General features: G+C 53.1%; 1 protein-coding gene across 1 annotated transcript in view; it reads right to left on the bottom strand.

The window, feature by feature from the left end:
• LOC128350643 (zonadhesin-like) overlaps nt 1–11944 on the bottom strand; it is a 65785-nt gene extending 53841 nt beyond the window's left edge. Inside the window, exons 1-11 of the mRNA XM_053309032.1 lie at nt 11909–11944; nt 11439–11725; nt 10590–10861; nt 9101–9151; nt 8650–8694; nt 8138–8379; nt 7747–8030; nt 7388–7659; nt 5725–6323; nt 3654–4227; nt 701–900 (exon numbers count right to left, since the gene is read on the bottom strand). Of these exons, the coding sequence (XP_053165007.1) occupies nt 701–900; nt 3654–4227; nt 5725–6323; nt 7388–7659; nt 7747–8030; nt 8138–8379; nt 8650–8694; nt 9101–9151; nt 10590–10861; nt 11439–11725; nt 11909–11944 (2862 nt within the window). The remainder of the gene's footprint in view (nt 1–700; nt 901–3653; nt 4228–5724; nt 6324–7387; nt 7660–7746; nt 8031–8137; nt 8380–8649; nt 8695–9100; nt 9152–10589; nt 10862–11438; nt 11726–11908) is intronic.
• Nucleotides 11945–12578: the final 634 nt, after the last annotated feature.

The following is a 12578-nucleotide window of genomic DNA, read 5'->3' as shown; positions in this document are numbered from 1 at the left end:
TTCTTGCTCAAAGCTAAAATAACTAGGAATATAGGAAGCTGTCATATACTGAGTCAGACCATTGGTCCATTTAGCTCAGTATTGTCTTCACAGACGCAGCAGCGGCTTCTCCAAGGCTGCAGGCAGGAGTCTCTCTCAGTGCTATCTTGGAGATGCTGCCAGGGAGGGAACTTGGAACCTAGATGCTATTCCAAGAGCGGCTCCATCCCCGGAGGGGAATATTATTATTATTATTTCTTGTTTACACAGTCAGACAGGTGTTGTTGTTGTTGTTGTTAATTCAATTTCTATACCGCCCTTCCAAAAATGGCTCAGGGCGGTTTACACAGAGAGATAATAAATAAATAAGATGGCTCCCTGTCCCCAAAGGGCTCACATTTTAAAAGAAAAAACACAAGATAGACACCAGCAACAGTCACTGGAGGTACTGTGCTGGGGGTGGATAGGGCCAATTACTCTCCCCCTGCTAAATAAAGAGAATCACCAAGTTTAAAAGGTGCCCAGTTAGCAGGGGATGCAATCTCTTGCACTGCTCACACTTCTAGTCTCCCATTCATCTGCAACCAGGGCAGACCCTGCTTAGCTCAGGGGATAAGTCAGGCTTGCTCCCACCAGACCAGCTCTCCTCTAACTCTCTGCCTGGAAATCAATAGATGTGTAGTCGTCATTTTTTAACCCAGTCAGCTCCATTGCCACTCACGCTGTAGTACTGGCCAGCATGCACACAGCCACATCTGGCAACGGGCACACAGTCTCCGCCACTGAGCACCAGTCCGGCATCACAAGCGCAGCCTTCGGCACAGGGCTGGCTGCAGTTTCCAGGAGCCTCTTGCTGGAGGCAGGTGGCCGGGCAGGCAGTCCAGCAGGGCTCGTAGTGGGTGTTGGGAGGGCAAGCGGGGGCTGTAGGAGGAGAACAGGAAGGGGTTAGCCTCTTCGGCACAAGGAAAGAGGCCAGAGGGCCATGCTGCCTGGCGACCTGAGCTTTCATCCCAGATGTGTGCATGTTGTTTTTTTTTCTATACCTTTAATTTTTAATTTTTGCAGAAATGTACAAAAGAAAACAAATTACAGAAAACAACAGATAAAGCTCAGCTCAGGAACAAACGGATATAATGCCCTCAGGATCATTGCTGAACTTATTTCATCTAGAATATTTGTAAATACAATTATAAAACGAAAGTCATTTTCAACCTTCCAGGAGCTTTCCCAGACAGCAGGCTTGACCAGAGGCTTTACTGAGAGTTTGTAGTCCCCTCCAAAGACTGACGCAAAAAGTTGATTTTTTTAACCTGGGATACAAATCAGGCTACATCTAACACACAATTTAACACACACAAACACCTGAATTGTTTTTGAAGTGCTCCTCGATAGCTTGCAGGGACTTTGGGGTAAATTTGGCCAATATGTGAAAGCACGCCCTCCATTCCGGTTAGCCCTCCAAGCTAAAAGACGAGTGTGAAAAACTTTCAGGTCTTGTATATGCAGGTATTTTAGCATCAGTGAAATGTAAAAAAGGTAACCAAAGGTCCTGATAAGAGGCACTTATAATTTGGATGAGCAGTGGCTTTTAGCTATGAAGAGAGCTTATCCTGCACCAATAACTCCCAAATTTTATCAAACTGAGAGTTAATTTTTGGAGGGTTCCCCCTTTTCCGTTTCTTAGCAATGCAAAGTTCTGCTGCCAATATAAAGTTGTAGAAGAGAGCAATCTGTGCCTGCTCAGAGGAATTCTCCTTTGAATAGAATAAAATCCTATGAGTCATTCCCCTTGAAAAGATACTGCAGAGAAGGAGGACAGATCAGGCTCCAAGGACAACTTCTGAATTTTATGAACAAGATCATGAGGCTGTCACACTTTCAGTCACTCACCCACCACCACCACCACCATCCCCGCCGTGGCATAGGGGCTGCTGCCCTCTGGGGAAGGTGGGGAGAGAGCCCAACCTTGGACCTAGAGAGATGGGCAGGGATCATCCCAGCAGCTCCCCGGCTCCAAGGTCACTAGGAAGCCCTGCCCGGTTGTGGAACCCAGGATGCCTCTACCAAGCAGTGGCCAAACAGGCAGTCTTCAGAGCAAGAGAGGGAGGGAGGGGAGGTCCTGGCCCACGTCCCATGAAGGTGCTCAATGGAAGGGAGCACCTCAGCCAAGCATAGTCAAACAAACAGCACCACGAGTCACCACCCCTATTTTGCCTTTGGGGAGTTCTTGCAGGGGCATTTGAAGAATCTTGTTAGTCTGCACACTTGTGCCTTAGGATCAACATTCTCCTATTTCTTTTCTTTCTTTCCAGGTTCATCCACCTCCTCAGCAATTCTACCAAAAACTGTAGCTGAGTTTTATTGGGGATGTGGTGTCTCCTCCAAGGGTTAGATGCCTTTCCTTCAGGTGTCGTAGGACTGTGTATTGCGTTGGGTCCAACAGACCCATCAGACCGACTTCTCCTGTGCTGGGAGTTCTTGAGCAGAGTTCCACCATGACAGCAGGGAGCCTCTGCAAGCCAGAACCCTTAGGAGGCCCCTCGCTGTTGTATCGGGTCAGGTTGGACAGCTCAGCCAGACCATCCTGCGCTCGGTCTCCTCTCCTCCTCCTCCCCCCCCACCCCACCCCCTTGGCCTCATGAGGGCAGGGGGTAGGCTGCTGCGTTGCTTCACCTTAGAGATGAAGCAATGCAGAGATGTAGATATCAGGAGGTATAAAAATATGATAAATAAATAAATGAAACTCTTCGCACTGGAGGGGGCACAAACCCACTGGGCCCTGCCTTTCATGCCTTGGGGTTTAAAAGGGATGGTTTCCCCCTCTTCTTTCGCTTTCCTTCTGGGTGCTGAAGGTGGCATGTGGCTGCTGCTTCTAGAGAAAGCAGTCTTTTTCGGATGCTGCAGCCATGATTGCAGGCTCAGGGGGGAAATACCAATCCCGACATGACCATTGGGAGGGGCTGACAGGGCCCCTCCCAGCACTGCCACTGTCCGTTGGGGTCGGGTTGGAGTCTGACACATTTGGGGGTGCAGAGGCCAAAGATATTCCAACCCACATATCTGGCTGTTGGCAACAGGAGTGGGGCAGCAAGAGCAGGGTGGCAGATGATGGGCCGTTCCAGGAAGAGGGAGGGAAGAGACGGTCCGTATTCACATGATGTCTCGTTCCATCCTCAACAGCCCTGCTTAGCCTGGTGGCCAGTTGCATCAGGCCTGTGGTACAGATGGGGCAGGAGGGAGGGAAGCAGGGGATTGTCTGAGGGCACGCCTCCCTGCCAAAACTTCACAGCATACACAGGCTGAGATTTAGATCTAGGGCTTCAGGCTCAAAGGTCATGCTCTTAACCTCTGCAGTTCACTTTCAATTCAGTTAGTTCCCATTCCCACTGCACCTTAACCCCATTGTTGCATCCAGGGCTTGCGGGGTAAGCAGCCTGAAGAAAGCTCCTGACTCCTACAAGCAACAGTGCGACCAAAACCAGAGGGGGGAACTTATTGCAAGGGAATTCATATGCCTCGTGCAGGTTCACAACAACTCAAGAGAGTGATCGCCATCCCGTCTTCTGCACCCCAGCACATGGTCATGAGAGGTTTGGTATGGCAGAGTTCTATCTTGCAAGTGACTGTGTTTGTTTCTAGAGCATCAAGCTTCTGCCGGCAACAGCAATACTCACGGCAGAAAGTGGCATTCCTCCAGCCGGGAAGCACCACGCCGGCTCTTTGGCAGGCAACGGCGTAGGTCTCCAGAGCACTACACAAGAGCTGCCGGTCCCCGTGGTAGGCACACAGGTCAAAGGCACAGCTGTCAAAGAAGCCCTGGGGGTTGAGGACGGACTGGCAGGCTGCAAAAGGGCCCTGGCTGCTGCTCAGCAGCCCGCAGAAGGCGTCTGTCTTGTAGAGCTCCTCCTGCTCTGGGGGGCACGGGGGCTTCGGACCCTCCACACCGCAAGAGGGCTCGTCGTGTTCTGCGCCGGGCACTTTCCAGCTGTTTCCCAGCTCGATGGAACTCTGGGCTGGGCTTCCGTTGGGCATCAGGGAGTCGTCCTGCCGGCGGTTGTTGAAGTTCCCACACATCCCACAGGTCCTGTTGAAGTAGGTGGTGGGCACCCTGATTTCCACCGAGTGGTCGGTGTCGTAGGAGACTGTCAGCCCAAAATCCGTCTCCAGGGTCACGTATCGTCCGCTCCTGCTCACGGTCACTGAGTCCTTAAACCCGATCACTGGTAGAGTTGTTAGTACTTTGTTCACCTAAACAGAAGTCAAATTGAAAGCAAAATTACATTTTCTCAAAAAAAGAAATATTTCGAAGGTACTGTGGAATATATACCATAGCAAATACCAGTAGCAGGGGAGCAACAGCAGAAGAGAGAGCATGCCCTCAGCATTTGCCTCTGGGCTTCCCAGGGGCACCTGGTGGGCCACTGTGTGAAACGGGATGCTGGACGAGATACACCTTGGGCCTGATCCAGCAGTGTTGATCTTACCAGCATTATTCAAGGGTATCAATTGGTGAATAATTAAGACCAATGGTTTCATGCTGAATTCAAAGGATCCTAGAGGTGTGCACAAAACCGGAGAACCTGATTTGGTTCGAGTAGAACCAGGCTCAAACTAAACTGGACCAAGTTTGGTTTTGTGCATAGCCTGGCTTGAATACGAACTGGCTCAAGAAGAAAAAATGTTTTTAAATGTACTGCCTCTGGCTTTCTCCGGAGGTGCTGCTGCGGTTCCCACTTCTCCAGCCAGCCTCCCCCGGTCTTAAAAGTGCAGTGTTGGCCCATTTGGGGGCCTTTCGGCCCTTTCTGCACTGTCGGTGGGCATTTGGGAGGCTGCTGTGCATGCGCACTGGCCATTTGCATGCCTGGGTCATGACTAGCTCAGTGTTGAACTGGCTTGAGTTTGAGCCAGTTCTCACATCACTAAAGGATCCTGAGTATCACAATTAAAACACTTCAGACTCAAACACAGGCTAAGAGGGGTTCTTGAATGCAAGGCTCCAGCTTAAAGCTGAAATGGTTTGGGGAGTTTTCTAAGCATGACATACGGGTAGAAGTCGGTTGCTTGTACCAGCACAACTCCCAGCCCAGACCTAAAGGCTTGGTACTGGCTCCAGGGTGACCCAATTCAACATTTTTTCCTTCTGCAGCACTAAAATTCTGGTTGTTTTGGGGTGCCAAATTCTACCCAAGCAGAATGGGCAGACTGTTCAAGGCAGGACCCAGAGAGGATGGAGCCATCTCCTAACTGCTGGAAAGGGGTGGATGGGGCTCCAGCGCTGTCTCACTTGAAAGGCTCCCTGGGAAGCTGGCCATGGAGGAGAGAGAGCTCCAGGGAGAGGCCCTGCCTGCAAACTCAGACGGGGCAGGACGAAGCAACATCTGTTCAGAGACTGGTTCTCTTCTGCCTTTATGGGAGACATTCGCTCAAAGGGGGAGGGCACACTAAACATCACCATGGTATCCCAGCCCTGCACCACAAAGCCTTTATGGTTACCGATTATAAGGACAACAAGTAGGGAACACTAAAACTTCACATATTTTCAGCAGAACTAGAAAAACATTTAAAACAGGCAAAAAGAGCAAGAGATAACATCGTTAATAGAAATCAGTGTTATACTACTGAGGACGCTTGCCTCTATGCTGAGATGCCCAAAAATGACACACACAAATGAGGGACTGCTTTATAACGATTTATCATAAATTATTTTTTAAAATCCAATCAGAATAGAAGACGGTATTCACTTACCAGAACTTGATTGGGGTGGTTCTTGAGTATTTCTATCTGCTGCCCGTAGACCTCCACCAACACCCGCTGGACGTAGGACACGGAGGGATTCCCACGATGTTCGTTCTTGGCCTCGACGTTGAAGAAGGGCAGCTCCGGGATGCTGCCACACACCTTGGCCAGGGTGTAGGTGCAGTTGCCCATGAAGTGGTGCGTCTCTTTGTCAAAGGTGTTGTAGTGGGGGTCTCCGTAGGCTTGACAGACCCCATAAGTGTAAGGGTAGCAGCCGGGGACGGCGTTCTGAACCCCGCAGTAGGAACCCTTCGGGCAGGAGGCGCTGTGGCAGTTCAGCTGGCCACCCCGACTGGGGCAGGTGCATTTGGAGGAGCAGGTGTCGTCCGTCCAGAACTCGGAGCCCACCGGGTAGTGCTTGCCCTCGTGCCAGCATCCACACTGCCGGCTGGACACACAGCTGCCGTCGTAGAGGAGGAAGCCGCTGTCACAGATGCAAGCTTCCGTACACGGCAGGCCGCAAGTGCTGGGAGCCGACGGGTCCACACAGGTACCGGGGCAGGCGGTGCCACAGGACTCATAGTGGCTGTTGGGTGGGCAGGAGACGGCTGCAGAAAGCAAGAGGGTCACCGTGAGCTCTCAGGCAGCGACAGGCAGATTCTCAATCTCCTTTTACCCATTACTCGCACCCAGGTTGGCAGTGGTCCCAGCCAATCAGAGAGCCCAAATGGCATGCCGTGGCATCTGGACACTGTGCAGCCAATCACATTCACCCATGCAAGAGCTGCACTGAACACAACTGAAGCCAAGGTGTTGCTTCATTTTAAACCAGTATGGGGAGATTGGCTAAATAATGCCCCATTCAAAAATTAGCAAAAGGCAGTGCTTTTCACGGAGATGCAAACGTTTGTGGAAATCAATCAATCAATCAATCATTTTATTTACAGCCATAAGCCAAACCAAATTAAAACTTTAGACAGTTACCATAGATAAATATATAGCACAAAATAACTAAAAGACACACAATCAGCCTCATGAAACCCCATGACGAGAGGTCTGTTTCATAGCCCCATATAAAAATTTAGCAACCAGTTTAGTAATACCCACATTAACATCAGTAAGACATAAATTAGATAAAATGAATCAGGCCTGCCTGGGGACTGATCAAATAGAGAGGTCAATAATTCTTTCCTTGAGCCATGAAACAGAGGGCAGTACAAAAGCACATGAGCAACTGTTTCTAAACAGCCCTCTCCACAAGAACATAGCCCCGAAACAGGGGAATCCTTGCAAAACCTTCTAAGCAGCAAGGCAGAGGGCAAGACATTCAGCCTGGCTCTTGCAAAGGCTAACCTCAGTTTAACCAGATGGAGCGTGGAGAGATATTTAGCAGGATGATTTCGAGCAGGGAGGGAAATACCGAGATATATGGGAGAACAACATCTATTCGCTAAGGAGACAAGGCGTTGGTACTCAATGTCTCTAAGACGTTGGATCATAATAGCCTTAGTGCTGGTAAAACACAGACAGAGACAATAAACTGGAGGGAGAAAGCCCCTGTGGAAACCAAACCAGCCCATCCCCTGCTTTGGCTCACCCTCCTTAAAACCCTTCCCGCTTGCACAGGTGTGCTGTGATTCGGGTAGCTGGGCAGGCGAGACCCGGGACTTACGGCAGAAGGTGGCATTCCTCCAGGTCTCTATGGGAACCCCCAGGGACTGGCAGGCATCTGCGTAGGACTGCAGGCTCCTGCAAAGGGAACCGGGATCCAGGTGGAGGGCGCACTGATCGTAAAGGCAGCCGGTGAAGTGCCCGGTTGGGTCCAGGGCGCCGTGGCAATGTCGGAACGGACCCGTCACGTCCAGGATGAGTCCGCAGAAGCGGCTGCTCTGGGCCACTTCCTTCTCTGCCTCGCTGCACTCAGGACCGTGACCTGAAGAACAACTGAGAGACAAAGGTGCCGCACTGGTTTCATACCTGACTCTTTGTATTCCATAGGGAAGCCAGATATTTGCTGGCTGCCTTACTCACCTGGAGTGGTTGGAGACCAGCCAGCTGTTTCCCAGGCTGGTGGAATCCGGCTCAACTTCCCCGCGGGGGTTCTCAAAGTCGTCTGCGGGGTTCCCGTTGTAGTTTCCACACATCCCGCACACCTGGCCCTTGTACGCACTCGGCAGCGTCACTTCCACTTGATGGTCTCCGTCAAACTTGACTCTCAACCCAAAGTCCATCGAGACCACCCTGTAGAAGCCGCTGGACTTCACTTCCACACCCGCCGTCGGTGAGGTGGGGACCACGACCTCCTTCCCGTCGACCTAGAGACAGAATCATGGGTGCTTCTTGGAGGCTGATGCTGGAACGTCAGTGTGCCTCCAGCCGCCCGCTGGACTGGAAGGGACCTTCCTCTCCCACCGACTCCTACCTTCACTGCTCCCCCCTTCCCCAGTGAGATCCGGATCCCGGACACGTCAACGTCCACGCTTTGCACGTACGAGACCTGCGTGTTGCCCCATCTGTGCTCGTTTGTGGCTTCCACGTTGAAATGGGGCAGAGAGCTGTTGTGGGGGCACCGCTGGGAGAGGGTGTAGGTACAATTGCCCATGAAGTGGTGGGTTTGCTTGTCAAAGGTGTAGTAGTGAGGGTCGCCGGACACCAGGCAGGACTCTGTGAGAGAGAGACGGGAGTCAGAAGCCGGCTCCTGCCAGGCACATTGGAAACTGGGGGATCCTGGGCCCGCTCCACTGCAGATGCTTTGGTCAAGAGAGTCGCCCGAGTGAGTGTGCTCTCTGCACCCCGAGGAGCAGAGTCTTCCTTCTCCTGGTTCTGAAGGCTGCAGAGAGGTCTTCAGCCAAGGAGGGCTGCAAGGAGGTCCTGAAGAACCCAAGAGAGACTACCTAGAACATTGGGGAAGATCCTGACGCTCAGCCAACTCACCTGAGCTGGGCAGGGTGATCGCAGGTGGGGTTGGTGTTCCGGGTCCTGCAACAAAACAATTACATACGTTCTGTCCTCTGGATTACATGCCGTTGCCGTTCACACTTGGGGACATCCAGAAACATTTGAGAAGTTCCTGATGCTCAGCCAATTCACCTGAGTTGGGCGGGATGATCACAGTTGGGGTGGGTGGTTCTACCTTCTTTACTCTGGGTTACGTGCTCTTGACATTCCTACTTGTGGACCAGCACACAGAAGGAAGTGTCATGCAAAGACCCCTCCTCGCTATTCATTCCGGGCAGGGCATCGCAGGGCATCGCAGGGCATCGCAGGGCATCAGGCTGCTGAGATTCTGCCCCCACCCATGCACATGCGCGCGCGCACACACACACACAGATGCCCACCGCTTTGGACACAGTGTGAGGGGCACTGTTCCCACCACTCCACATACCTGTCTGAGGGGTTGGAGTGGTTGTCTCAGTAGGGATGGTGCTGGGAGGAGCTAGTAGGAGAAAGGAAAGGTGCACTGAACAGCACTGCGCACCCCCCATTGGATGGGTTGTGACTTGATGAATCACCTGCCTTCACCTCGTTGACTACAACAGCGCAATCTGCAACCTACCCAAGTGTCGTAAATCTGTTAGCTCGGCTTACCCAACAGGATTTACAACCCCTTCAGCTCTCCCCCTGAGAATTAAACAGAAAGTAGCAGCGAAACTGCACGAAGGAAAATGAAAGACTGACAAACATAAATAGTAGTAAACGAATGAAGTCCCCTGAACTAAACTAGGTACCCCACCCCGTCTACGATAACTGAGTAATAACTGAAAAGAAAACTACAGAGCAAGGAATGAATAGAACAAGGGACAACAGAGCAGGAAAGAACAGAACAAGGGCAAACGGGAACTCGAAAGGTAAATAGGAACACGGTCTGAGGTAAGCAAAAGTTGCTGACAGCAATCTGTGCAACTAACAGACTGCTTAATATAGGGCTCAAGATAACCGGCATCCAATCAGGCTTTCCTGAGTCAGCACTTCTACTTCCTCTCCTGTTATATCCTGCGCCTGCGTGTCTCCCACTGAGCCTTCCTCTTGAGACGTCTTCTCAAGACAGGTGAAATCCCCGCCGCCTCTTGATCAGGCTCCTCAGCCCTCATGTCTGGCAGCTGTTTCGATTCCTCAGCTCCAGAGTCTGTTTTCCCTGCCAAATCCTGTTGCTGTGCCTCTGAGCCTGCACTCCCAACCGAGTCCTCCCGTTCCTCCTCTGACTCTTCTGAGTCAGAGGTCTGAGCCATGACACCAAGGAAGGGACCCCCAGAGATCTTTTCGTCCAACCCTAAGCTCAGTGTGGGAAACTGTTGCAGCATTCCTTACGGATGGCCGGCCAGTCTCTGTTGGGTTACCTCCAGGGAGGAGAGCCCACCGCTACAGGAGGCAGACTGCTCCTCTGCCAGGAGATTCTTCCTGTTGCCTAGCCTCAATTGGCTCCCTTGCCATTTCAACCCCTTGGCTCCAGTCTTGCCCTCAGGACTGCAACAGAGAACAGGCCTGCTCCTAGGTGAAAGCTCTTCTTCAGATGTTTGAAGGTGGCTCCCTGAATCCCCCTTTCATCCCAACGCTACCAACTGCTCCTCGTGGCAACGCCTGTGGCTGCTCCAGGTCAGGGGCCTGGGCCGTTGAAGGAGGAGGTGGAGGTCACTGCCTTCCCCTCAAGCACTGAAAGGCGACGAGCTGGCTCTGCTCACAGTACAGAGCAGTACCTGGACCTCAGAAAGGCCCTGCCGGCTCAGACCCAACCATTCCCGACAGAATCCAGCTCCCCACAGTGCCCGGGAGCTCAGCTACTCCCCATAGAGCCCCCAAAGCCCCACTCGCTTTGCATTCTTGGGAACGCCCCATTGGCCACCGGACACCCAACCTCCCAACCCAGCTCCGCTCACCACACACGGTCTCCTTCTTCCAGTCGCCGAGGTCCACCCCAGCCAGTTGGCAGGCGGCAGCGTAGGCTTCCAGGCTTTTGCAGAACTGCCCCACCGCTCCGCCAGTGGCACACTGGTCATACACACAGCTTTCGAAGTAGAGCTGTGGGGGAAGGCTCTCATGGCAGGCAGCAAAGGGCCCCTGGGTGGCCAGGATCACTCTGCAGAGGTCTTCGGAGACAACCTCCTGGGCGGGGCTGCAGTGCGGGGGGACGGGGGTTGAGGGGTCGCACCTGTCAGCCAGAAGCCAGAAAACAGTCAGGCACCATCCACCTCCTCGGGTGTGTCTTGAGAAGGCTGCTGCAATCTACATGCTTGGCTACATGACCTTGCTAACAGTGGAATGCAATGGCAAATCCATCACTGACGGATCGGCTGCCATGGAAGTTGTGCCCCGTTGGTTTGTTGGGGGGTGCTTTGCTTTCCTGCAGTTGTTGCAAAAAAGCTTGTCCGCCCTGCTCTCTGCTAGGCCTCTCACGTTAGTAGGCTGCTACTGGAACAACTGAGTGACGCTCACCACAGCTTTGCTCCCAGCACCTTCACCTGCTACCTACTCTCCATACAGCGCTCCACAAACTGGAAGGACAGGACTCTGATCTGTGCTCAAACCCTCCGCTTGGACCCGTGTAACCAAAAAAGGGCAAGGCTTTGGCCCATTGGGGGCCACCTTCAGCGCTTACTCCCAAGCACACACCTCTGCTTGGACCCGTGTGACAAAGAAAAGGCAAGGCTTTGGCTCGAGACACAGGGAGCGACAGAAGGAACTGAGCCACTGGCCTCTGCCTGTTGCCGGCCACCTTCAGCACTTACCCCCAGAGGTCGTCTGTCACCCTCCAGCTGCTGCCAAATGCGTCGGGGTCGTGCTCCAGGATCCCATCCGGACGTTGGAAGTCATCCAGCTGGCTGCCAGAGTAGGTGCCACACAGACCGCACAGCTGCCCCTGGTATCTCTCGTCCAGCTGGACAAAGAGCTCTTGGTCACCATCAAACTGGGCCAGGAGGCCAAAGGGGGTGCTGACAAGCACATACGGAGGCCTTTCCTCGACTCGGATCCCACGCTGCAGAGTCACAGGAACAGCAACCTTCGCACCATTCACCTACAGAAAAGCCAGAGGGAGTCCACTCAGAATGACAAACTGACACCTGGAGGCGCTGAAATCCTGATCCCTGGAAGGGTCAGACCACAGATCCGCTTGCTCCGGTGCTCTGACTCCCCCAGTGGTCAGTCGGACCCCCGGGAGGCATACTGAAACATGATCACTACTTTAATCAAGGGACACCTGCCTAATGCTGGTCCCCGGTTCCTGGGACACCATTTTTGCGTACGACCCCCACCCCCGCCGCCCCAAAAAGTAGTAGGCCATGCACGATGCACTGTTAGGTGAAGCCTCCACACACTGCCTGCTGAATCATTAGCGGGGCAAAACACACACTGCTTCCCGTGAGCAAACCCTCGCTGGGACTGCCGCCTGGAACTGCGTGGCCCTTGCTTTCCACGGCAATACTCACGTAGACCTCTCTGTCCTTCCTCAGGGCAATGTGCAGGCTTCCGAAAGAGACCGCCACTGAGTTGAGAGCTGTCCAGGCCGCACTCCCGCGGTGCTCGTTCCTGGTGGTCACAGAGAACGGCTCCGAGGTGTTGGTGCAGGTCTCCACCGCCGTGTAATTGCACGCGCCCTGGAAATGGTACAGCCTCCCATCGAAAGTGATGTAGTGCGGGTCCCCGTAGATGTGGCAGGTGGCCGTGGCTGGCTCGTAGCAGTCCAGGAGCCCGTTCTGCACCTTGCAGATCTGTCCCGCTTGGCAGGTCTCTGTGTCACACGCTACGATGCTGTTTCCAGTGCAGCGACATCGGCCGACGCAGCCCGCTTGCCAGAACGATTCCCCTTTCTGTCGGAGAGGAACCAAGAAGAGCGATGAGAATCATGGCTGGGTGCCGCAAGTGTCGGT

Source organism: Hemicordylus capensis, chromosome 3 (genome assembly GCF_027244095.1).
Source record: "Hemicordylus capensis ecotype Gifberg chromosome 3, rHemCap1.1.pri, whole genome shotgun sequence".
Taxonomy (NCBI): domain Eukaryota; kingdom Metazoa; phylum Chordata; class Lepidosauria; order Squamata; family Cordylidae; genus Hemicordylus; species Hemicordylus capensis.
The sequence above is the reverse complement of the archived record's forward strand: the minus strand, read 5'-3'. Positions and strand labels throughout refer to the sequence as shown.